The 27,335-nt window shown below is 38.1% G+C and overlaps 1 protein-coding gene across 8 annotated transcripts in view; it reads left to right on the top strand.

Annotated features, from left to right (window-relative positions):
• Window positions 1-16,985, top strand: part of TUBGCP5 (tubulin gamma complex associated protein 5) — a 65,883-nt gene extending 48,898 nt beyond the window's left edge. For 7 of the 8 annotated variants that reach the window (XM_007098929.3, XM_007098928.3, XM_007098932.3 and 4 more), the window contains 12 exons: window positions 778-893; window positions 2,857-3,125; window positions 4,067-4,265; window positions 4,908-5,096; window positions 6,170-6,352; window positions 9,257-9,341; window positions 9,445-9,565; window positions 10,293-10,471; window positions 11,875-12,000; window positions 12,566-12,654; window positions 14,487-14,587; window positions 16,528-16,985. In XM_007098929.3, coding sequence (XP_007098991.1) covers window positions 778-893; window positions 2,857-3,125; window positions 4,067-4,265; window positions 4,908-5,096; window positions 6,170-6,352; window positions 9,257-9,341; window positions 9,445-9,565; window positions 10,293-10,471; window positions 11,875-12,000; window positions 12,566-12,654; window positions 14,487-14,587; window positions 16,528-16,574 — 1,704 coding nt within the window. In that variant the 3' untranslated portion in view covers window positions 16,575-16,985. The remainder of the gene's footprint in view (window positions 1-777; window positions 894-2,856; window positions 3,126-4,066; window positions 4,266-4,907; window positions 5,097-6,169; window positions 6,353-9,256; window positions 9,342-9,444; window positions 9,566-10,292; window positions 10,472-11,874; window positions 12,001-12,565; window positions 12,655-14,486; window positions 14,588-16,527) is intronic. The other variant, XM_007098931.3, reaches the window with a different exon arrangement.
• The last annotated feature ends 10,350 nt before the right edge of the window (window positions 16,986-27,335 follow it).

Here is a 27,335-nt window from a genome sequence, read left to right as displayed (position 1 = left end):
AGATGTGAAAAATGCCTAGCTGACTTATTATAGATATTTGCAAGCAACTCTTCCTTGAATAGAAATACAAATCTATTATATGAGGTATCTAGAGTAGTCAAATTCATAGAAACAGAAAGTAGAATGGTGGCTGCCAGGGACTGGGGAGAGGAGAAAAGAGAAGATATTTAATAGGTACAGAGTTCCAATTTTGCAGCATGCCAGAGATCTGTTTTCACAACAATATGAATATACTTAACACTACTGAATTGTACACAGGTTTGTACTGCAGGTTTGTTTGGTCAGATACACATTTTGTTTGGATGTTTGGATACACATGCACTAGGTATATTTCCTAGTTTGGTGATGTAACTTTTCTCACCATTTTGATACTTCAGTTCAGTATAAAACAGGTTGATTTCTTTCAGCTATGCAGTTTTTTTTTTTACTATTTGGAACTATAGTAGAATGAAATCATTTCCTCATTCCAAATGGACATTTTGCTAATAGTGTGCTTTAGATAGGATAAGCGTGCCTCAGTTTGGACTATCCTATTTAGAACTGTTGTTCCTCTTTAATTTTCACTCTCAAGAGAGTCCTGGTATGGACTACAGACAATATGGTCATCTCATATTTAGGTGAGTTTTCATAAGGATTTTATAGAGTATGTTTTGGATTTTTAATTTCTTTTTGTCAAAAAACAATTACTTTTGAAAAGGTGTTTCAGAAATGTTTAAACTTCATTTTATCCAGAGACAAGGGGGTTCTGAGAGTTGATTGTGCACACTCTGTCCTCAGGTCTCCCTGCTGTTCTCTCTCTGGGTGGAAACAGTAAGACCCTACCTGCAGATTGTGGACGAGTGGATCGTGCATGGGCACCTATGTGACTGCGCTAGGGAGTTCATCATCCAGAGGTTGGGTCCTATGCACAGCTCGGGAGACCTGGGGTGCTGCTCATACCTTTTTTCTCTCACAGGAAAATAATGCACTTTTGTAGTTCAGGTGATACTGAGGGAGACCAGTGCAGTGACAGACTATGTTTTTACCATAAACAAGTTGTATTGAATTTTTATAGAAGATGTCAGGAATCAGCCAAAAATATGTCTCCCAAGTTTTATGTCAGTTCACAGCTTTCCTTAGCAAATTCTGCTTTTTAAATGATAGTGTGTTTATGGTTGGCTGGTATAGTAAAAGGCATATTGCTTCCTAAAGAGGGAATTTAGGTGATAATAAGTGGCTTCAACTAATTGCTGTTATAAATTAATCAGTAGGATAAAAGATTTGAAAATATTACAGAATATGCCTCGAGTACATTTATTTTTCCAAATTAGCTGGCTTTTTTAACCTTCTTAATAAAATATTTAAGAAAACAATTAAGGAAAATCATAATTCACTTATGATTTCCCCTTCAGTTAATTGATTTTTCTGAGCAGAATCATACAAACTGCAAATGTAGAACTCTCTTAACTCACTTTTAAGTTATGCACTCTGTTTAGATGTGTGGTTTTTATGGATAGCTATCCATTTAACTCATCAGAAAGGAGACTGTTAAGTCCTTACAACTCTGAAAAGGTAACCCTGCTTATACACTGCAGATGTAAATTAGCTAGCCTCCTTTAACTGAATCTCATGTCTGTTATTATATCGTTTTTCATCGATCTTACATGATAATTTTTGTGAAAATGGGATTCTGGCTGTTATTAGAGGGTGGTGAGTGACCATCATTTGATTGTTAAAAGCATTTCAGTTAAGAATCTGTACGGGTCGAAAAAAATGTAGAAGTGTGGAGATTACTTTTATAGGAAACGGCAAAATCGGTAAACTTTTATTCTACTTCTAAAGAGAATCAAAGTAATCATATTTTGTTTAATTCTAATTCAAGAAACTTTTTGTCATAGACTCTAAATCTGAAGTTCTCTTTTGGCCAGCAAAAGAGCAGGACACAGGATGAAAAGCAAGAGATGGCTAATATCCTGGAAGACAGGAGCCCCAAATAAGGGTCCTTGCCCTGTTTTTATTAAGATCAGAAGGCTTACAAACATGGCGATGGACATGCACAAAGAGAGACTGAATCTGTGAACATTAACTTGTAGACGTGAGGGAAAGGGAGTCTTGAAGATATTTGGGGTTAGGGGTGTGGGTTAATATTAGGGGTGTGGGTTAATACAAAGCAAAATCCTGACACCGGGGCAGTCAGGCAGGAGGTTGTTTACAGCCGACTTGAAGCACCACCTTTGTTTATCTTAGCTAGCCTAGGGGTTGAGACTGGTAGGGGAAATAACCTCAGAGTTAACAAGGCACCTTTCTTTTGTTAATCATCTCCTCTCCGGGCTGCTTCAGCTGCAGCCCAACAGTCTGTAGCCCAATTTATCTGTTTACCTAACTTGTTCCTTTCCTCCTGTGAAAGCAGCTTTCTGCTATAGTACTAAACTGGGGGGGGGGGGGGGGGGGGTGCTTCCACCCTGAATATCTAATCTTGTTTATTTCATATGTTCTATATTGGGGCTTCTGCCCCACCTTCTCTATGCGTATTTACCTAATCTTGTTTACCCAAACCAAGGTGTGAGCATCCTATGGCTTTGTAATTCTTTATGCCTTGTTAACCCATTGGTATAAACCCAGGAAATTTCTAAGCTTATTCCCCACAACTTTTTACTTAAATTTTACCTGTGTCATTTAGAGTATTTATCCACTTTTCTGTTAAACTGAAGTCAGATAAAACCTCTGCCCCATTTTGCCTGAAGATTGCTTCATATTACTAATAACTGATATTATTGTGTTTTGGAATGTCTGGACAACATGCCTAAGCTAAAACAGATACACTGTTGTTTTTAAGGAAGTAAAGTTGAAGTTTAAAATTCTTTTGAATCTCTATAGAAACAAAAATGTTCCAGTAAATCACAGAGACTTTTGGTATGCAACTTACACACTATACAGCGTATCGGAAAAGACAGAAAATGAAGAAAAAATGAGTGATAATGCTAGTGCAAGTTCTGGCAGTGACCAGGGGCCCTCCAGCAGGCAGCATACCATGGTGTCCTTCCTCAAACCTGTCCTTAAGCAGATAATTATGGCTGGCAAGTCAATGCAGCTGCTGAAGAACCTGCAATGTGCAAAGAGCACCACGTGCCAGGACACAGCCAGAGGTAGCAGGTTCCTTTTCCATGTATCCCTCAGCATTCGGGCAATTACTCTGTCTTCATTTTTGTCATCCTGAAATATGTAATTATTTTGTAGTTTGAAAATTATCAAAGCCTTTTACTTTCATGGAAATTATCACCTTGTTACTGCTCCTAATTGAAAAGATTATCCTCGGTGGAAACTTTTAGCACTGTTTCAAAGGCAGTGATTGCAGTGATGATAAGTTCCACATGCTTTTTCCTTAGTCTGGATTCCTTAGAACTGGTCATTTAAAAAATAAATCTCTAGCATTTCTTAATGCAGTGCAGCATTTAGCTGTTGAGGACATAAATGTAAACCCTGGCAGATATGAATTTGTTGGTTAGCAGTTTAGACTTGATCATAGATTTCAAGAAAATCTTGATATAATTTATGGCCTTTTTTGATACAATTTAAGCAAATACTTCAACTTTTAACAACTGACTAAAAAGATTTGAAAGGTGTATATAGCCTTAATTGTTTTTAAATCACCTTAATGTTACATTACTTTGAATTGTTGTATTTACTTTAAATAATATTTTCATTTTGTGGAATATTTCCTTTTTGACTGAATAATAAAATGTAATGAGCTTTCAGGACCACTGTCAAAAGTGTTTTCCCCGATGAAATTATGACTCTTATAAGTATTATAGTGCTGTCCAGTATGGTGGTAACTTAACTTTTAAGCACCCTACTTAGGGTGTTACTCTGTTCAGAAAAAATTAGCTCATACTTTGTTTATGAACTTTGCAATTATCTAACAGGGTATAAAAGTATTTAGTTGTACTGTACTGTGGAAGTAAAGAAACAGGGATAAACTCTCATAGGCCAAAGGAAAAATACCAGACTATATTAGGATAAAACTACCTAATGCTACTTAATATTATTTACAGGAATATAGTTCACCAAACATATTTCTTTGTTTCAGATGCAGAGAGAAAAAGCTTGTATACCCTGTTTCTGGAATCTGTACAGTCGCGTCTTCGACATGGAGAAGATTCCACTGCACAGGTCCTCACTGAGCAGCAGGCTACCAAAGAGAACCTAATTAAGATGCAGTCCATTGCTGAAAGGCATCTTGAACTGGATGATGTTCACGATCCCCTGCTGGCAATTAACTTTGCAAGGTGATACATACCTGCAAGATTTTAGATAATTGAAATGGCAGAATCTGTGCAGTATTTAGTAACTGTTAATTTCTGCTAGTTAGGGCTTTCCAGCCTTAAAAATAAAAACCTTTGTAGCTTATCCTTTCTAATGAATGGAATGCAAGAGGGCACTGTGTTCAATTTGGCCTCCTTGTTTGTGAAAGTCCATAGACTACCTTGTGTCCTACATCCATGGGGAGTTGCTGTTACTCATACAGAAGATACTTCTGAAAGTCTAGGTCTTGTGCAAGCATGTCACACATACACACACATACACACACACACACACACACACAAACTCTCTACTTAAAATGTATCTTGGCCCTTAGGTGGTTTTAGGCGCACCATGCCTTACTGTCTAATGGCCCTTATTCACCTCATATACTGCCTGAGACGCAGTGGCTAAAAAGACCTACTCAGTATTTGACCCTTAAGGCAGAAGTGGTTGAAAAACTGTTTCACTTAAAGGATATTTGGGGTGGGCGGGGGGAGTTTCTTTCTGTAATAGTTGGTAATTTTAAGACTAAAGGTAAAAATGGGACTCTGGAGTTTTGCTTTTAAGGGAATTCTGTTGATAGCAGCTCATAAAAAAAAAAAAAGACTCACGTTTTTATCCTAAAGGTTGTATTTGGAACAGAGTGACTTTCATGAGAAGTTTGCTGGTGAAGATATATGTGTGGATAGATCATCAGAATCTGTGACATGCCAGACTTTTGAGTTAACACTGAGATCTTGCCTGTATCCTCATATTGATAAGCAGTATCTCGAGTGCTGTGGAAACCTCATGCAAACTCTGAAAAAAGACTACAGGTATAAAGGAGTAGTTTAATTTTGGAAGTAGTCAGTAGTTTATTGCACTTTAAGAACAATTGAAATTATTTTAAAACCTATGTTTCAAGTTAATTTTTAATAAAGTAGGAAATGAGTATGCAATAAATAATTTTGAGAGAATCAACTAGCCATCTGTGTTTCACACCATTATGTTGTGAAATTTAATCCTTTATTTCTGAGACTCTACCCCAAAAGAAATACAGAAAAAGCTTGTTGCACAAAAATGCCCATCTGAAAGTTTGCTGTCAGAGGGAAGAACATGAAATTACTTAGTAATAGATGACCAGTTCTTTAAATTATGGCATATCCATAAAAATGGCATATCCATATAAGCTATGGCAAATCTGTCATGTATGAAGTTTATAAAGTTTATGTTTCTCCAGAGTTTTAAATAATATAAAATGTTCTTAAATCTTAAAAAGGATATATAATATGGTGGGAACTATATTTTTTCAAATGCATAGAAAAAAAAGACTAGAAAGACATATCCCAAATATTAACAGTAGAAATTCACTATGAATAGCAGGATTTGGACTGACTGTTACACTTTTTTTTTTTAGTTTATTTTATTTATTTATTTTGAGAGAGAGTGCACGTGTGCGCAAGTAAGCAGGGGAGGGGCAGAGAGAGAGAGGGAGAGAAAATCCCAAGCGGGCTCTGCACGGTCAGCACAGAGCCTGATGTGGGACTCGAACCCATGAACCATGAGATCATGACCTGAGCTGAAACCAAGTGTTGGACACTTAACTGACTGAGCCACACAGGAGCCCCTAGATGGTTACACTTTTTTTACTTTGGCCATCTTTCTACAGTGTTATAGAAAAGTAACATTTCTTTCTATTAAAGGCAAACATATACTATTTTTATTATTTTAAAAGTCTCTAAGAGGTGTTAGTATTTTGGGATTTTTTTTTTTTTGTTGTATTTCTGTTTTTAGTAAATGTAGAATGTAAAACTCTTTCAAAATTAGTAGTATACAAAATCTGCTACTGATCTAAAATTCTGTCTCATGAGTGTAAGATCTTTCTGTAGCTTATTTTCTCTCCATTTAGATTGGTTGAGTACTTGCAGGCCATGAGAAATTTTTTCTTAATGGAAGGTGGAGATACCATGTATGACTTCTACACATCAATTTTTGATAAAATAAGAGAAAAGGAAACCTGGCAGAATGTGTCTTTTCTTAATGTTCAGCTTCAGGAAGCAGTAGGACAACGTTATCCTGAAGATAGTTCACGGTAAAATATATCACCTTTTTATTTTAAATAATATAAAACAATCCATGTGTAATAACTCCTTTGTGAATTCTTACATACATCATTTATTCCTCACACTAACCCTATGAATTTTAACATTATTTTTCATATTAGAAACCTGAGGCCAAAGGTAGCTACATGACTTAACCTACTAAGTAAGAAGTGATGATGAGCTGGTGCCATGTAGACTGTCAGGGTCTGATGTCCTCCCTCATAGGACAGTGTTAGCCACTGGGTGTGGAATTTCTCTGCCCACTGGCCTCACCCTCCAGCCAAATGCACTGGCCTTCTTACATAGGAGTCTTAGGCAGTGTTTTGAAACAAGAGCAAAATTCTCAGGGCCTGCTGAGGCCTGAGCTCCGGGCCTCATAGACCTTCACTTCTACCACATGCTGTTGGTCAAACCATGTCCTAGGCCAGCTAGGTTCAGTGGTGGGAAATAGATTCCACCACTTAATGGGCAGAGTTGCATGTTTTCAAACTGTTAGGTGAGCTTATCCCCAACTGTGGAGCTAATCAACCCTTTCTCCCTGTCAGTATGCCTGCTGAACAACTCACCCAGGTCTGTGGGTTGGTGCCATCAAATCTTTGTGAAGCAAAGACTCATCTTGTACGCTGCTTGGCAATCCTTTTTCCTGTTCCATGTCCCTGTTCAGCTCTCTTTCTCAGCTCCCTGAATGGTCCTTCAAAAGTAATAGTCATAATAATTAACATTACATGCCAGACAAAGCATTCTTTCTCTCACAACCACACCCAAGTTCCCAACCTACTACTTAGTAGATTATTTTTATTTTTAATTTCTTTTATTTTTGTCACTCTTATTACCTTTAATTCTTCTATAAAAGCAGAATTTTCATCAGTTATGTGGTTAGTAAAAGCAGGGTGTAACAGCTGGATTCTTTCCATAAGAAGTAATTGGTACCCAGCAATCCCCAGAGGGAGCTAGAGAAAGTTGTTTTTCACTACCAGCAGAAACTCATGAACTTGTTGTATTTAATATGTTGCAGTCTATTACACTTATTTTTGTTGCTCAGACTGTCTCATTTTCACCCAGAGGGAGACCCTTCATTCAGCCCTAGTAATCTCAGAGAGCATTCTTACTTTCAGGACTAGATGTCCAGGCTTGTCTTGTGCACCTCCTGCTAGGAGCAGTAGTCCCATTTAATTGATGGCTTAAAAAGCCCTTGATCTGGTGCCAGAGTGTTCATCAGTATTGGATTGTCAGTACTTCTGGGCTTAGTTGACAGAGCTGGAAAATATGTAGGAAGAAAAAATCATAAGCTCATATTGATATTTCCAATTTATATTAAAGATTCATTTTTCACTTCTTTGATTTTCCTTTGTATTTCTTCCCTTGAGTGCTTACTAATACATTGATATAATCAATGGTTTTATTCTCTAAGTAACAGTTCCAAAGTGACAATAATAGCAACAAGCCCACTGAGAGTTTAAATTAATGCTTGTGATTGTTTTCTCTTCCTCTACTATCAAGCCATCAGAATACTATATTTCAAGGTCACTTGGAATAATTCTCCATGTGATTATGCTACCAACTTAATGTAGGGTCAAGTTCATTTGTTTTAGTTTACTTTCTACTTTTAGGAATTTCTATTTCTGTTTCTTAAGTTAAAGTCATTGGTACAAAAGGAGATGTGTCTAGGGAGCTGCTTCTCTTGAGAGGGCAAGCTTTTACTGTCTGGTTCATTTCTCAGCCTCATTTCTAGTATGTGTACACATATAGACACATCATGTTCTCTCTCCTACCACACTTTACATTTCAGGGATTCAGAATATTTCTGGTTTGCCCAAGAGCTATACTTTCCCTGCTTCATAGCTTCCTCTAGTTATGTGCACTTCCTTTTGCATGGCCTGGCAATGGTCTGCTTTCCTACAAAGTCCTGCCTGGCCTGGATTGGTGTAGCACCCTATGTCTGCTTTGTGATTTGCTCTGGGCTCTGAGGAGAGGGATTGACTTTCTTTCACCTGCTTGGCATGGTGATGACAAATAACGTATTCAGTTAGTGCCTTCTGAGTACTTAGTGGATACACATGTAACAAATTTATGGGCTAAAAAAATTCTGACTAGTGCCTGTGACATGGAATGAATTGGTTAATTTATAAGTCACATGCTACGTTTTCCATCTCTAGTTGTAAGGCTGCCTCCCCACCTCCATGGTACACTTAAACCTTCCATGGTCTGCATCCCAGTTTCATCACTTGATGCCCCTATAATTGTGGGAGAGTTACATCATTTCCTAGTCTTCTGACAGGACTACTCTGAGGATTAAATGAGTAAGGGCACTTAAGTGCCCACGTAGTGCCTGGTGCAAGGACATTTCCTTGCATATTTGTTGATTATTTCTATTGAGGGTTACTTTCAAAGCATCATTAGGAAAGAATGGATGAAGCAGTGTGCAACACCTTTGCTTTGGAAGCAGACCCATTCTTGTTGACACACTTGCATACACACTCTTCAAGGCAAGGAGAGCAACCTCCCCCCCACTATCTTCAGCAGAGGGTCCATCTTCTGAGCCTGAATTTTAGCCTGAATTTTATCACAATTAAGCACCCAACCTATTACCATTATATTTTCTTCCCCAACTTCATCTTTTTTCCTAATTAACTTACTACACTTAAGAGTCTCTTCTCTTTCATAGCAAAACCCATTGTTTAAAAACTTTGCCCCTCTTCTAAAACCAAATTCTTATTCTGGAATATAGGCTAGAAAATAGGACTTTATTTAAATATTTGCATTCCTTTTATGAAATATGTCTTCTTTGAAATACGTAAATAAAATAAATGGTAAAATGCTAGTGGTTTTTTAGAGTTTTTTTTTAATGTGAGCATAGAATTTTCACAAACTAAAACTGAAATTTCTTTATCTAGTCTGTCTATATCTTATGAAAATGTTGACACAACTAAGAAGAAACTCCCTGTTCATATCTTAGATGGTCTAACCTTGAGCTACAAGGTATGTGCTAATACATTTAGTAAGAACATTGTTTTCTATTAAAATTATAAGGTACAAGTAATAGGTTACTTTCTACTCTAATTTTCTGTTTTTGTTTTCATAGATCCCATGGCCTGTGGATATTGTTATAAGTTTGGAATGTCAGAAAATTTATAATCAGGTGTTCCTTCTCTTATTGCAGATAAAATGGGCAAAATATAGTCTGGATGTTTTACTATTTGGTGGTAAGATTTGTTTGCAACAGATAAATTATAATTTAATTTTAGCCCTGAAAAAAAGAAGTAGGTGATCTTTGGTCATTTTTTATGTATATACAAGTGCCCAGATGACAAGTATTTATAGTAACAGTTTTACAGATGTCAGAATTAACTTCCCTGAATGAAATACCAGGGAATTAGTACTGCAGTCAACCTGAAATATAGCAACTTGATTAGGAATTTAGCCAGAATAAATATTCTTAAATTATGCAAAAATTTTTAATGACAAGTTACTGGGACTTTGCATTTAAATTTATTTATTTTTTTAATATTTTTTTTAACGTTTATTTATTTTTGAGACAGAGACAGAGCATGAACAGGGGAGGGTCAGAGAGAGGGAGACACAGAATCTGAAACAGGCTCCAGGCTCTGAGCTGTCAGCACAGAGCCCGACGCAGGGCTCGAACTCACGGACCGTGAGATCATGACCTGAGCTGAAGTCGGACGCTTAACCGACAAGCCACCCAGGCGCCCCGCATTTAAATTTAAATGACCGTGATAATCAAGGTGATAAGGGGGAACTTTTCACTGCTTTACCTTCCAGAGACACTGAAGGCATGGTCCCTGATGTGACTCCTGTAGAGTGCCCTTTGCGGGTTGATGATGACACTAGAAGTCCCACCCCTGTGCAGTGGTATGGGTGGGGCCTGAGTAGATGTTCTTCCCACCTACTCTGATTTTGCATCTTATACAGAGCTAACTAGTACTGCTGGAAAACCACAGTTCAGAGAAGGACTTTTATGTGAAGAAGACACAACTGTTCAATTTGGACCACAGAAGGAAACAGTAAGACAACAGATTCATCGTATGTTCCTCTTGAGAGTGAAGCTCATGCACTTTGTGAACAGCTTACACAACTACATCATGACCAGGGTTTGTGTCTGGATTACTTGTGATATATTTATAGGTAAAAAGCCCACAAAATACTTGTAGACTGTAAGTGTGAAAATAGCACATATGAAATATTTGATCATAAAATAACATGGCAGTGGCGGAAATATTTTTTTAAACATTCCACAGAATGTGTATCTTGAGACTCCTGTCCCTCCTGTCCAGCAGCCTCTTGGGAGAGGCATACCCAGAGCTCCTCTTTTGGAATTGCCTTTAGAACTTGTAGTATAGCCCTCTAAACTTTATTAGTGGTTAACAGATCTGCCCCTGGAAAATGGCTTCAAATTTTAATAACAGCCAAAAAATCTGTCAGGCTAGTGTGGTATATAAGGAGATAGATGCAGCCAGATTATTTTTTTTCTCAAAAACAAGAGGCAACTCATTACAAAGTAAGTGAAACTACTCTCATACACATCTTAAAACCAGATCTAGAGGAAGTCTGGAAGAAGTGTTCAGTTATTTGAATAGTGGCAGTATTGTTGGAAGACAGTACTCATTTGGGATTTTTTTTTTTAATTTTTTTTTTTAACGTTTATTTATTTTTGCGACAGAGAGAGACAGAGCATGAACGGGGGAGGGTCAGATAGAGGGAGACACAGAATCTGAAACAGGCTCCAGGCTCTGAGCTGTCAGCACAGAGCCCGACGCAGGGCTCAAACTCACAGACCGCGAGATCATGACCTGAGCCGAAGTCGGCCGCTTAACTGACTGAGCCACCCAGGCGCCCCCTCATTTGGGATTTTAAATGGTTGCTTTAAAAAACTAATTTGTAGTCATTCTGGTATAGAAGCTCTGAGACTCATTTTATTTGAAAGAAATGAAACTTTGAAGCCTGTGTTTTAGACATGATGCATATGGCAGAGGTACTCTCTGTTTACCATGCATTAGTGGCCTTCAGAGGGCCAGCCTTAAGCCCTTAATTATTGAGAGTAATTGGTAGTTTAATTTTTTGCTTAATTTGTTTCTTGTTTTCTAGTTGAAGAACATCTGTGCTCCTTTTAAAGAAAGACCAGTATATAAACATTGGGACTTTAAAAAAAAAAAGAAAGAAACATATAAATTCAATTTACCTGATAATTGTTGTTGTTATTGTTGTTTTTTTTTTTTTTAATCAGTGCATTTGTCCCTCCCCACCAGAAACAGTCTGCTAGTCCAAAGTAAGGCATTCATTTACCATGCAAATGGATTTCCTAAAGGACTGGCATCTACCATTATTCTAGGATAAGAATTTCAACCTTTAAAGAAGGCACTTTGTGAGTTTTACAGTTGTAATTATTGAAGAAAGAATTTGAGAGGAGTAGAAGAGTTTGGTAATAAGTTTTGTGTCTGGCATATAAGTCCTCAAAGAAGTCTGCTGATTAAACTTTTCATCTTTCTCTTCCAAGATTCTTCACAGTACAGGACTAGAGTTTCAACATCAAGTCGAGGAAGCCAAGGATTTAGATCAGTTGATTAAAATTCACTATAGATATTTGTCCACCATCCATGATCGATGCTTGCTGAGAGAAAAGGTACATGAGATGTCACCTGCAGATTTGGCCAGTTGAGGCAGGAAGGAAGCTGGTCAAGGGAGGTTGTCTCTGTATTTTGGAATTTTAAGGATATTCGTTAAGAAATGACCAGGTCAAATGAAGTATGTGTACTATACTACTAGAAATTATACCTGAGAGAAACAAATGAGAACTGTATTGTGATCATCTGCACCCTGCTCTGTGCTTGGATTCAATTGGAAAATTGTGTCTGCAGTTGTGGAATAATAGTGTTTTAGTCAGGAAGTACATCCAGCTTAGTGAGAATATATGGGATTAAGTCAATTTATAGCCATTGGAATTACTTACTCCCTTTCGTTGGTGAACTTAAATGGTCACTTGCTTTGTTAGTCAGACTCTGCTGGTAATACTCCCGGTATCATAGGTGCATTAGATGTGTGACCTGATTCCATATCTGATTCCAAATGCACTTATTCAGAGCCTAGTACCCTTCTTTATTTGATTCAAGGCAGTCTTTTAAAGTGTTGGTGTCAGTATCCAAACATAGTTACAGAGCCTGTGTTCTCTCTGTGGCTTTGATCTCCAGGTCAGTTTTGTGAAAGAAGCCATCATGAAGGTACTGAATTTGGCTCTCATGTTTGCGGATGGTTGGCAAGCAGGCCTAGGGGCATGGCAGTAAGTATGTAGCTTGTGACCATTTCAGCTTCCCTTTTAATTGGCTTCTTTCTGGAAGCCTTTTTTTTTTTTTTTTAAAGTAAGCTCTATGCCCAACATGGGGCTTGAACTCATGACCCTGAGATCAAGAGTCACATGCTCTACCAACTGAGCCAGTGAGCTACCCCACTAATGAGAGGAAGAAGAAATGCCTTTTTTTAAAAAATACATTCTGGGAGCCTTTTTTCTCAATCTTGGCAATATATCATATGTCACTTATATTTAAGGGAAGAATTGAATGTGTTCACCTTAACTAGGCAGCATCAAGAAAGTGCAGTTTTTTAAGAACGGTAAAACCAGAAAAATATGAAAATTTAAATTAGAACAAATAAATATTCTTAGGTTGCATTCATGTATTCTTGTATAGGTTTTATTAATTATGAATTTCAAACATATACAGAAGTAGAGAGAACTGCTTGACAAACCCTGGTTGCCCATCACCCCATTTCAGCAGTTACCAGCAATGACCAGTTCTGTTTTGCGTTTACCACACACCCCTGTTCATACTTGCTGAATCATTTTAAAGCAAATTCTGGATGTTACGGTAGATTATAGTCCAGAGTCATATAGAAAGACAGATGCTCTGAAGTCAGAGTACAGTTGCGGAGCTCAGAGCTTGCTCTTCCTATGTAGAGTGCCATCCTCTACTGTTAACCTGAATGTACAGTTCAGTAGCTTGTCCTTGTCTTGTTCATAAAATTAATGTAATGATGATGCATCTGTTACTTCTCAGAAATAAAAATACAAGTCTGGTTGACTGGGCTGTTGAAATAATAGCTTGTAAAAGTAAAAAGGGGAGAGTTTATGATCTAATTTAAAATCTTAGTCTATGGCTGTATCAGTCTATGGCTGTGTCTACAGTCTTTGGCTGTATGAAGAAACTAAGAGTGTAGGTAAAATTCATAATTGAAATATTATGAAAAAGGATGAAAATAAAAGTCTTATTTGTTTTATTATGGGTGTCTCAAAGTGTGTAAAGAACATTTTTCTTTCCATATCACTGTGAGATGGAGGAGAAAATAATAACACTCCTGCATATGCTTGGCTAAAATTGAACTGTTTCCGTTTCTTCAATAAGTAAATTATGAAGACAAAAACAGGGAGTGAGGAGGACTTAAGCATATCAGCCATTACAGTTTTGGAAATTAATTGATTCTGATTCAGACTTGAAGCAGAAGAGTGAAAAATTGCAAAAGCGATGTGAAAGTCAAAAGCTGACTGGTTATTTGATGATATTAAAAAATCATTAAGTATTTTCAAGAAAATGGTATTGTGGCTGTTTTAAAAGGCTGTTTTATCTTTACTATATACACACTGAAATATTTATGACTGAAGGGCTGTGATGTTTCAAATGTGCTTCACAGTATGGCAGGGCTGGGCTGGGCTGTGCTGAAGCTGGATGTGGGCATGTGAGTGTCCTCTGCGTTCTCTCCTAATGTATGTTCTAATACAGGGTTTTGTATCTTTAATGTATTCTTTGTTTCAAAAAGAAGATATGCTTGTGAAAAGTGAAAATACAGAAATGTGTAATGGAAAAGGGAACACCCCCAGTCATCCCAACTCCAGAATTCAATGCGACCCCACAGCAGCACAGTTTTATGTGTTAATAACTCTTTCCTTCAAACATTTGGAAAGCTTTTATTTTGAAGTGGGGCAGGAAATTTTCTATTTTATAATCTTTAGACTTAGGAAATTTAGCGAAAGTACATTTGAAATTATCCCAAAGATATTTTGTAGCCTATGTATTAACACTTTATGCACTTACTTAAATTAAAATTTACTTTCTTTCCTAGGATGGAATCTATAGAGAAAATGGAGTCTGATTTTAAAAACTGCCATATGTTTATTGTAACCATTTTAAACAAAGCTGTCTGTAGAGGATCCTTTCCCCATCGTGAGTATACCATGTTAAAATAATTTTTACTGCTTTTATATTTTCTTGTAGCTAAGTCTGCATGTTCTTGCTTTGGTACTAATCTCATGAAAAATTACAACTTTTCACCATTTCAAACCTGGAAAGTCCCTCAGCAGTTGTGCCATGCTTTGACTTGTTTTTTCAGAATTACAGTTGGTGAGTGAATATGAGATGTAAAACACTGAGACTAAAGATACTGCTTTTTACTATGTGATTTGTTATACCAGTGGATTTCTAGAACCACTATTAGGTAAAGCAGAAGGCAAAATAGATCTCAGTCATACTTTACAATTATACGTAGCCTTTGTAACTATTCCTTTCAAAAGATAGGCATTTTTTTAGCAATTTGAAAAATTCCCATGGCTGCCTCTTACACAGGAAAGTGCAAGCATGACAGTTCAGAATGCAGTGTGAAGCACAGAGATTGTGTCACAGGGAGAAGAGAGCTGTTTCATCTGTAGAACAAAGGCGAACTAGATATTTGTATTTGTAGAACAAATATCTAAACTAAAAGCTCTTTGCACAGTCTTTTTTTTCAAGTGGATAAAACAGTGCATTTTATTTTAATAAAAAATATTTTTTAAATGTAGTTATATAAAAAATGTTTGAGTTAAATGAAGCCAGAATTTATCTTGACCATGAAAAATTGTTCTGTGGACTAGATAAACCAAATAACGTACTTTGTTTTCTTTCTAATACATTCCCCCCCCCCCCCCCAGAAGTGCCTTTACTCAATTGCTTAGTTTTCTGTGAAACTTTGTTGTAGTTTTTAACATGTTCAAAATCTGTCACATATCAAACAGTATTTTCCTAGTGCTTCAATATAGCTTATCTGTCTGGTTTTTAATTTACATCCAAGTTAGTTAGCATATAGTGCAACAGTGATTTCAGGAGCAGATTCCTTAATGGCTCTTGCCCTTTTAGCCCATCCCCCCTCCTAAAACCCCTCCAGCGACTCTCTGATTGTTCTCCATATTTATGAGTCTCTTTTGTTTTGTTCCCCTCCCTGTTTTTATATTATTTTTGCTTCCCTTATAGTCCTCTGTTTTGTATTTTAAAGTCCTCATATGAGTGAAGTCATATGATATTTGTCTTTCTCTAATTTCGCTTAGTGTAATGACCTCTAGTTCCATCCACATAGTTGCAAATGGCAAGATTTCATTCTTTTTGATTGTCGGGTAATACTCCATTGTATATACACACCACATCTTCTTTATCCATTCATCTGTCTGTGGACATTTGGGCTCTTTCCATACTTTGGCTATTGTTGATAGTGCTGCTATAAACATGGGGGTGCATGTGCCCCTTTGAAACAGCATACCTGTATCCCTTGGATAAAACCTAGTAGTGCAATTGCTGGGTTGTAGGGTAGTTCCGTTTTTAATGTTTTGAGGAACCTCCGTACCGTTTTCCAGAGTGGCTGCACCAGTTTGCATTCCCATCTTTACACAGCCTTTTTATTTTTTTTTTTGAAAAGTACACAGGTTAATCTCTTCCTTTTTTCTACGTATTCCAATTATAATGTACTAATTAAGAGTAGCTGAACATTTTAAAAAATACTGTTAGAAATGTGTTAGAGGAAACATTGATGCATTTGTCCATTTTTGCATTGGGTGATTGTTATGCAAGTTTGTTATGAACTGACTCCAAATTCTGTGACATAGCGGACAAGAGTGATTTGTTCAGTGAAATGCCCAGACTTTGTCTTCAAAATTAAAATGATCTGAAATAGAAATAAATCATACTCTTTCAATTTGTATTTAATAATTATCATTTTATTGTACATTTAAAATAATCAGTATATTAATTAAAAGTAGAAAAGTCTAAATACTTTCAATTCTGAAATCATTGAGGCCTTATTCAGACATTTTCAAATATTTAAACCTATTTTTTTAACCTTATTTTTATTCTTTCCACAGTGGAATCTCTAGCACTGTCACTCATGGCTGGCATGGAACAAAGTTAAATATCTTTATTGTATTATATACCTCAGATTTGATCTTCATACATATAATTCCACTATATGCAGCTGAGGAGTGGAAATCTCTATTTTGATTTATTTTGAAAACTGTTGTCTACTGTCTAAACAAGTACATTTGTAGGTATTTTCTTTGGAGATTATTGGATAGTATATAAATTTATGTGTATAAAATTGTATCAATAAAGTATATATAGGCTGTTTACACTTATATTTCCTACCATAAGCTATAGATTTATGGTGAATTATGTGAATTATGTCTTTTGAAATGCAATTATTGCTATTAAAAAAAAGCATTTTAAATTCTTCTATTCTTTTACTCAGTCACAGAAGTATTTTTTTGTTTTGATTTGAAAGTAAGAAAATGTGTGTATATGGGGGAGAGGCAAAGGGAAAGGGAGAGAGAATCTTTTAAAGTTTATTTACTCATTTTGAGAGAGTGCAAGCCAGGGGAAAGGCAGAGAACAGAGCCTGGTGTGGGACTCGATCTCACAACCCTAGGATCATGACCTGGGCCAAAATCAACAAGCTCAACAGACTGAGCCACCTAGGTGCCCCCAGAAGTTTTTTTTGTTTCTGTTTTTAATTTTTTTAATGTTTATTATTTTGAGAGAGAGAGACAAAGCATGAACAGGGGAGGGACAGAGAGAGGGAGACACAGAATCTGAAGCAGGCTCCAGGCTCTGAGATGTCAGCACAGAGCCCAACGTGGTGCTCGAACTCACAGGCGGAGAGATTATGACCTGAGCCCAAGTCGGATGCTTAACTGACTGAGCCACCCAGGCGCCCCTGGAAGTGTTTCATATAGAGTTTTACATGCTGTCTTCCAAGTTTGTCCTGTATTTGGCTGTCAGAAAAATGTATTTTTATTTGCCTGGGAAGTTTCAAAATGGAAAATAGCTTTAATCAATATCAATAAATGTAAAAGCCAACTTCACTTAGGGCCAACTGTTGACACATACATTGACAATTCTGAGCAATTCGTGTGAACTGGCCAGTTATATCTTAAATAAAATTATGCTTCCTATTTAAATGTTTCACATTTTCCTTGTAGATTTCTTGGCATGTCTCTAGTACTTACGACTTAACACTATATATATAAGTGGTATATATACCACTTTTTTTTTTTTTTTAAATATAATTTATTGTCAGGTTAGCTAACATACAGTGTATACAGTGTGTTCTTGGCTTCGGGAGTAGATTCCCATGATTCATCACTTACATACAACACCCAGTGTTCATCCCAAAAAGTGCCCTTCTCAATGCCCATCACCCATTTTCCCCTCCCTCTTGCCTACCCCCCCCCATTAACCCTCAGTTTGTTTCGTGTATTCAAGAACCTTTTATGGTTTGCCTCCCTCTGTAACCTTTTTTTTCTTTCCCTTCCCCCATAGGCATCTGTTAAATTTCTCAAATTCCACATATGAGTGAAAATATATGATATCTGTCTTTTCCTGACCGACTTATTTCACTTAGCATAATATCCTTCAGTTCCATCCACATTGTTGCAAATGGCAAGATTTCATTCTTTTTTGTTACCAAGTAGTATTCCATTGTTTATATATACCACATCTTTATCCATTCATCAGTTGATGGACATCTGGGTTCTTCCCATAATTTGGCTATTGTTGATACCACTGCTATAAACATTGGGGTACACATGCCCCTGTGAATCAGCACTCCTATTTCCTTTGGATAAATTTCTAGTAGTGCTATTACTGGATCATACAGTAATTCCATTTTTTGAAGAGGCTCCACACTGTTTTCCAGAGTGGCTGCACCAGTTTGTGTTCCCACCAAGAGTGCAAAAGGGTTCCCCTTTCTCCATATCCTCACCAATATCTGTTTCCTGAGCTGTTAATTTTAGCCATTCCAACAGGTGTGAGGTAGTATCAATGTGGTTTTGATTTGTATTTTGCTGATGATGAGCAATGTTGAGCATCTTTTCATGGGTCTGTTGGCCATGTGAATGTCTTCTTTGGAAAAGTGTCTATTCATGTCTTCTGCCCATGTCTCCACTGGGTTATTTGTTTTTCAGGTGTTGAGTTTGGTAAGTTCTTTATAGATTTTGGATACTAACCCTTTATCTGATCTGTCATTTGCAAATATCTTCTCCCATTCTGCTGATTGCCTTTTACTTTTGTTGGTTGTTTCCTTTGCTATGCAGAAGCTTTTTTTCTTAATGAGATCCCAGTAGTTCATTTTTGCTTTTATTTTCCTTGCCTTCAGGAACGTGTCAAGTAAGTTGCTATGGCTGAGGTCAAAGAAGTTGTTGCCTGTTTTCTCCTCTAGGATTTTGATGGTTTTCTGTCTCCCATTTAGGTCTTTTATCCATTTTGAGTTTATTTTTGTGTATGGTGTAAGAAAGTTATATATAATCAGTTATTTTTAAAAGCATCCTGAACCCCAAGTATCCTCAGAGCTGAGCATCAGGGACCCTCTGCCTTTAGATACAATCTCAGTCATCTTGCAGCATCAGCATTTCCTGCATGCAGATGGCAAAGTCTGGTAATAATGCCTCCTGGGTGATAGCCAAGGTCTGGAGCTTTACTCTGAAGTCTTGGTGAGGATGCCTTCAGACAGAAGATGAACAGCTGCTTCCATGTCTCAAGAAAATACTCCAGTATAACCTAACAGTTGTAAGATATGTGAAGGTTTTTGTGATCTGGTCCCATTAAGTGAAAACATTCTTCCATTAAAGCAGTCATGATGAACTTGAGTTTTAAACAATGATGGGCTGACTCTTTTGGTAAAGTTTTTATACAGGCATACCTCAGAGATAATCATGGGCTCAGTTCCAGTCTACAGCAATGAAGCAAATTTCACAATAAAGCAAGTCAAATTAATTTTTTCATTTCCCAATTTGTATAAAAGTTATGTTTTTTACACTATTCTGTATCTGTTAAGTGTGTAATAGCATTATGTCTTTAAAAATCTATGTTAATTTTTGGGGCGCCTGGGTGGCTCAGTCGGTTGAGTGGCCGACTTCGGCTCAGGTCATGATCTCGCGGTCCGTGAGTTCGAGCCCCGTGTCGGGCTCTGCTGACAACTCAGAGCCTGGAGCCTGTTTCGGATTCTGTGTCTCCCTCTCTCTGACCCTCCCCCATTCATGCTCTGTCTCTCTCTGTCTCAAAAATAAATAAACGTTTAAAAAAATATATTTTTTTTAAATCTATGTTAATTTTAAAATACTTTATTGCTAAAAAATGCTGACCCATCATCTAAGCTTCCAGTGAGTCATAATCTTTTGCTGGTGGAGGGTCTTGCCTTGATGTTGATGGCCACTGACTGATCAGGGTGTTGGTTGCTGAAGGTGTGGGGAACTGTGCCAATTTCTTCAAATAAGATAAACTGATGGGCTAATTCCACTGACCTATACTGCAAGCTCACTTTTCTCTCTGGCTGTTCTACTTTTCCCTTCTTTCCACTGGGCAATCTGCATGTCTAAATCCATCTTGGAGGCTGTTTCCCAAAAAAACTAACTAATGACAGTTATAGTCTATTCTTCCTCCAATTTAAACTTGGTAAATGTCCTTGGAAACTCTTAAAATCACAAGTCAAATACAGGTTACAGCGTAAAGTCAGAGTCCAGATTTCTAATTTTTTTTATTTAGGAGACAAAATGTTGGAAACCACTGATTTAGAACATAGGCTCAACTTCTGTAATAGACCTAAGCTCATTTCCATGAAGAAAGTAGTTCATTCTAATAGTGCAGAGGGTGGTTCAGGGTGGATGAGTGTCTCCACACCATGAGGTTGTTCACAGCGCACGTTCCTTGTGCTTATTCTGCGATTGCCTTTGGTGCTTCCCTTGTTTGTATGGTCAAAGCTGGCTTGCAGAACTGTCTACCTCCCAGTCCACAGGAGGGAGGAAGAGAAGACAGAGGGCAAGCAACTTTCTTACATGGTAACACCTAGTTGTAAAGAGGCTGAGAATTTAGTTTGGGTATTTAGAGTTCCAGCCATTTGGAAATACTGAGATCTAATTTATCTACAATTCCTCTTGTCAGAGATTTGTCAGACACTTGATTCAAATTCTTAGAAAATGTTCTACATCTGCTTTGGGTTAGGAAATAAAGGACACTAAAGACTTCTACTCCTGTGGTTAACAAGAAAAGGCAAAATAAATGTATACTTTTCTGTGGGATTAATGCAGACTGTCTATACAGAAAACTTGAACTGAATTCCAGAGGGAAATAAGCCCTTTATAAGAGAGCAAAGAGCTGTGCAACTTCCATACCTGGGAGGGATGAATGGTGTAGGTTGGCAGTTGGACCTAGCCTGTCATCGATAGAAAGAATATACAGGAATGAGAAGAAATCAGTTGACCCTTTGACATCTGCTAGGATGGAATGGAATGCAAAAATTGTAAATACAAGCTCAGTCACTTGTTCCAACAATTTTCTCCCTGAATCCTGCCCAAATTTTGCTAAGGTGGCAGCAGGTAGAAAACTGGGAGTGTAGTCCTGTGCATTCTCAGAGTGATTAGATTCTGGAGCCCTAACAAAACTAAATCCAAAGGTGAACCAAAAATACCTGAAAGTACAGCTCAACCTCTCCTAATTCAAATACTCACAAGATTTAAAAAAAAAAAAAAAAATAGTGATAGTGGAGTTTAGAGATTGGAAATCACATGTGAAAATATAATTAAAGCTGAGGTCCAGCAGCAATTCAGTTCAACTCTAGAAGAAATCTGAGGACTCCTTCCCTATCAAATTCCAATGTGTATGTGGTTTTTCCAGACACCAAGTATTTCCCCAACACCAGCTGGCTGTCCTACAATTTTGCTGAATTCTGACAGTGTTAGGATAGCTTGCAAATTGACACTTGCAAATAGCTTCCGAGAGGTTAAGGGCTCAGTCCCACAAGAATGCCTCCCCACTCCCATTTCAGACACCAATTGCAAGTCTAGATTGGCACTTCTTCTCACTGACCAGGTGTAGATCATAGGTTCCAACAACCCCCTCCTTGGGTTTCATTTGTTTGCTAGAGCAGCTCAAAGACCTCAGAGAAACATTTTTCTTAGTAGATTACCAACTTATTATGGAAGGATGTAATTCTGCAACAGCCAGATGGAGGAGATGCATAGGGCACAAGGTATGTGAGAAGGGGCACAGAGCTTCCATGCTTTCTGAGCACTCCACACTCCTAGAACTTCCATGCATTCACCAACCCAAAATCTCTCTGAAACCTGTTGGTTTTAGGTATTTAAGAAGGTTTCTTACATAAGCATGATTGATTAAATCATTGGCCATCGATGACTGAACGCAATTTTCAGCCCCTCTCCCCTCCCCAAAGGTGGGAGGAGAGACTGAAAGTTCCAACCCTCTAATCACATAATTGGTTCCTCTGGGGCCAACCTTCATACTTAGGCTACCTAGAAACTTTCCCAAAGTTGCTTCATTAACACAACAAAGGCACATTTATTGCTCTCCACACAGGAAATCCCAAGGGTTTTAGAAGATCTGTGCCAGGAATGGGACAGAGACCAAATACATATTACCAGGTTGCCTGGTTGGCTCAATTGGCTCAGCGTCCAACTTTTGATTTTGGCTCAGGTCATAATCTCATGATTCATGAGATCAAGCCCCATATCAGGCTCACATGGAGGTAGCATGGAGCCTGCTTGGGATTCTCTCTCTCCCTCTTTCTCTGCCCTTCCCCTATCCCCTCTCTCTCTCAAAATAAATAAATACACTTAATTTTTTTTTTTTTTTCTTAAGAAATAATGGCCTCACTTTTTGGGCATAGATCCTAAATCCAAGCTGAAGAAAGACTCTTAACCCTCTTATCCAAGAAAGGTAGTAACTCCAGGGTTTTTCCTACTACTTTGTTTATTACTAAGGATCTGCTTGAGTAGGGAATAGAGAGGAAACTCGCTAAGGCATGACCAATGAGATGCAAGAGAGCCTGTATGTATGTGTTCCCAGGAGCCAGCCCTGTACTATTCTGTAGTCAGGTTACTGTCTGGGGGCACTAGTCACTCCAGTGGAAGATTAATGTAACCTGCATGGTGATTAAAACAACCATTTCCCCACTGGCTCCAGAAGATTGGGATCTAACTGAATGTTATTGTTGCATTTACTTTTACAAATATACATGTAAAAATAATACAAAACAAAAACCCTTCTGGGGTCCCCATCTGGGGAACTATTGCCACATGTGATTATCCAAATATAAGCCATTTTTCATAATATGTGATAAACTCCTTCACTTCTGAGGCCTAGGAGTTCATCCTCCTGTGTGTTTTAGAATCTCTCCCCAGTTTTAATGTTTTATAGCAGTGAAATGCCTCTTGATCCTGTCCAAGTTTGTCTTTCATCATATCTGTTTCTGATCATGTTTTTGGCCCTGCCACTTGTGCCCAAGTATTCATTTTGAGTGTAACTGTACTAAATCTTTTTCCCAGATCAGTATAATAAAGGAGTGATGTGCAAATAAAAAATAGTGGCTCAAACTTTTCCAAATTTGATGAAAAACATGAACCCACAGCTTCACAAACCTCAATGAATATCCAGTTGGATAAAAAGAAAGAAAATCATACCTATGTTCATCATGGTTAAACTGTTGAAAACAAAAGTAAGGAAAATCGTAAAAATCAGAGGAAAAGAGATACATTACATACAGGATAACAGTGATTTAAAAAAAAAATGATATTGACATATCAGAAGCAAAATAACCAAGAGGAAACTAACATCTTTAAAATATTGAGAAAGGTTGCAGATTCTAGTGATGGCTGAGTAGTGAATATTGGACTAAAATTTTGCCAACAATAACAAATTGGAAAAAAAATTTTAAATGGTGCTAGAGAATGGACAAAAGCAGGCAGAAATTAAGGGTACTTACCTTGAAAGGGGAACCATACTGGGTGAGACCCACACCTATATGGCTTTCTCTAAGAACACTTCCAGAACGCACAGTACAGAGCAGACCAATCTCAACCAAAAAGCTCAAGTCTCATTGACCTTAAACTCCAGGACTGCCATGAAGGTATGAGCTATGAACAGGAGTCCTAGAAACTGTATTAACTCTTCTCAGATCTTTGATTCCTAAACTATGCATGTGTATAGTAATGATGAGGTTTTGGGGTGATGATGGGATTCATGGGGTCTGGAGCCATGGCCAAGAAGGAATTTTTGAAGACATCTTTGGTGCAAAAGGTGGTTTTATTAAAGCACAGGGACAGGGCCCATGGGCAGAAAGAGCTGAACTGTAAGTGTTGGGGGTGACTTTTATGGAGTCGGTGGATATAAAGTCAAGAGGGAGTTTCCAAAGAGACTTTCACACGCTAAAGACTTAGTGGAGGCCTAGGTATTGTCAAGCTAAGGTTGTTTTTCCCTCTAGCAAACATTAACATTGAGACAGTAAAGAGTTCCTGGACTTTATGCTATTGATGGAATTGCCTTTTTCTTGTAATTTACTAAGATATTTGTGAATTGATGGAGACAATCTGTTTAACCATTTGTTTTCTCTCCTTTCCTTTGTCCTTGGGCAGTCAGGAGTGTCTGAGGAATGTCACATATATCCCACCTTGTGGGGGGGGAGGGTGGGGGGAGGTGCTGTTAGCCTATACTTTGCCCTCAGCTAGCCCCATGCTCTCTCATCAGTAAGACCTAAAAACCCAACGTGTAAAACAATAGGTGGTAGCCAAAACAACTGAACAAGGATTTTGAAAGATACTCCCTGAGGAGAAAGTATTATGTTCAAGGCCCATTTGGTTATGATGAGGGACCATAAGGTAAGCTGAGGGCCAAGCACAAGCTAGCATTACCCAGCCCCCAGATGGGTAATAACCAATCATTCTACACAACCCCAGTGCAGCTCTTCCTGCCCATGGATCCTATCCCCATACTTTAATAAAATCACCTTTTTGCAGCAAAAACTTTTTCAAGAATTCTTTCCTGGCCATTGGCTCTGAACCCCACAAACCCCACCATCATCCCCAAACCTGGTCATATGGCACCCAATGTGTGAGGCTATGAGTCTTTTCATCTGGATTCTGAGCTTCAGTGTAAACTTGGTGAGTACTTTCTCTTTGTTCCTTTACATTTATTTCAGGGGCTTTTCAAGAAGTATGGTCTTATTGGAACACTTTCATGTTAATTGCTTAGGCTGCAATCCTCTAACCTGCTACTCTATGGGAGGAGAAAGGCTGGAAGTTAATACCCTGGCCAGAATGATAATAAGACCCAGAAATTTGATGCCTTCTCTTTATTCCTGTCCTTATACAAAATTGTCTTGGGCATGGGACAGCCACCTAGGTCACCAGGATGGCTGCCAATCTTAACACTGCCTGTGAGGTTTCCTCCTCATTGGTCAAATGTGATCCCTTCCACATCTCTGGTCTAACTACTTCTGGACCCAAGACCTCCATTGAGAGCTGGCCAAAACCAGTACCCAATTGAATTAAAATCCAACTGGGGACCATTTCCTAGGGAATTTGGCTGTAGAGACTAACTGTCTCTTAGATCATGATGGATTTCTAGCTTTACTGTTTTCCATCAATATCTTCTACTAACTACTACTTAAACTACAAAATTGGGTAATTTCCCCTTGTAAAGCTTTTCCAGTATTTTCCATGAGTTAAAAACAATGATTTCTTGGCCTTCTCAGCAAGGTAAGCTCAGGCCCATATGCCAGAACCCATTTGCAGCCTAGGATGCAATGGGGAAGCCAGGGGGATGCTAGCATCCCTCTTTCAGTAGCCCTTAGTCGGCTGGTCAGTGATCATAGTGATTTCATTGCAGGGACACCTCGGGTCACTTTGACACCCAGAACCTCTGACATATTCTGCGTGTGGGACACAACCCAGGAGCTGGGGGGGAGGAGGAGATCTACATGGTAATGGGCCTTCTCTACTTCTCTCTATCTCTAGGAGCGTGGGAGCTTCTCTTCAGTCCCCAAGGACTCTCCCTTGGGATGCATTTTTAACCCACTGGAAACGATTCGGATTGCAAAATTTAGGAAAGGACTGATCTCCTGTAATACTGCATGGCCTTAGTAGGATCTAGCAGTTAGATCTCTTTTGCAGGAAACAGGGAAAATGGATGGAGGTACGCTAGGTCCAGGCCTTCGCAGCTCTAAATCAGGACCCAAACGACAAGGCCTCTTGCAGAATGTGTTTGGCTAGTAAACTCCCTCCTGACAAATTGGATGTGTAAATAGGCCTTCTCCTGATAAAACTCAGTTGCTGGAGGAAACACAAGCTATCTCTCACAAAGGGGACACTGACTCTTTCTCTGTTCCTCCTAATTGATGTGGGGCCTCTCCCTCATTCATTTCCCAGGTTAACAGCTATAATTGGAGCCAACTGGGGTTAGTCTACCTTGAGATGGGGACTTTAAGGTATATTCCCAAGCAGCTGCTGAAACTCCATTTGTTTTGGGGAAATTCTTTCTTCTCCAGCCTGACATAGATTGCCTAATTCCACTAGTTGGTGGAAAGAGAGAAAGAGAGAGAGAGAGAGAGAGAGAGAGAGAGAGAGAGAGAGAGAGAGAGAGAGAGAGAGAGAGACATGGCATCTGCTCCTCTGTCCTAGCTGACAAGGTTTAGGACCAGAATTCTTTTTGTCTGCCTTCTGCTGGCATCTCACCTCTTCTGCCTTCCTCTCCACCTCCTCCTGTTTCTGCACCACCTTGAGTGCAGCCTGCATAACAAGTTTCTATACCATCCGCAGTGCCTCAGCCACCATTGGCTCCTCTTCCCAGTCTCAAGGTCAAGCGAGGAGCACCCCCTCAGACCTCCCACTTCAGATTTCCCCACCAGCGTTCCAGGTAAAAATTGACAATGGGGAACAAATTGTCCTAAGTGGACACATAGGTGGAACGTATTTGGTATTTAAACTAAGTTTGTGGTTTAAGATAAACATGTCTTTAGAGTTATAAACATTAAATACGAAACTTTTATTCTATCTAGGTTTCCTGAAGGTCAAATAAGCTCATGTTATCCATTGCAATTTGTTAGTAAAAAGACAACTTAAAATGATTCTATGTCAAAATTCCATGGATAATTGGTAAGATAGCTTTCAAAGTCTTTGATAACCTAAAACGTTAACAGTTTTTGCTTGCATGACAAATTGGGGTTGAATTCATTGGATATATAATGAGATAAGAGGCTAAAGCACTAATTACTAGATGTGGGTATGTGCTTTTGACTTGTTGCAGAGAAACTAAGGATATTTGGATCTGTTGGAAAACATGTTTTGTGCGTAATTGGTTCATAAGTTTGCCATCTAAGGAATTCTGATGTAACAGACAGTACGCAATTGGTTACTACTTAATTTTCCCGGAGACTAAGGTTTCTAAGTGTTAAAATTCTGCTAAATGTAGTTAAGACTGATGGAAATAAGGAAAGCAACTCTGTATATAGAAAAGTAGATGTGTATGAAAGACATAAGGAATGGAAATACACTTTTGTTGAAGGTAAAAGAAAGTAATTTTGTCCTAAATGAGACTGGTTGTTTGGAGAGAAATGGCTTGGGGCAAAATCCAAAAGCAAAAGAAAGTTGTAGAAGGTTCGTGAAGGGAAATATTTGGAAAGGAATTTTATGTGTGGTTAGGAGGGACTGAGGTTGCAATGAAGGGATTTTTTTTTTAATGTATGCAGTATATTTATTAAAGAATTATCATTGATTTATTCAACACCTTTCTATTTAGTGACTAAGTGTAAGATTCTACATTAAGCACTGCAGAGGATCCAAAGGTGAACAAAATCTTATAAATAATCATCTTACTGTAGACTATCATCCAC

This window comes from Panthera tigris, chromosome B3, assembly GCF_018350195.1.
Source record: "Panthera tigris isolate Pti1 chromosome B3, P.tigris_Pti1_mat1.1, whole genome shotgun sequence".
NCBI lineage: Eukaryota > Metazoa > Chordata > Mammalia > Carnivora > Felidae > Panthera > Panthera tigris.
The sequence above is the reverse complement of the archived record's forward strand: the minus strand, read 5'-3'. Positions and strand labels throughout refer to the sequence as shown.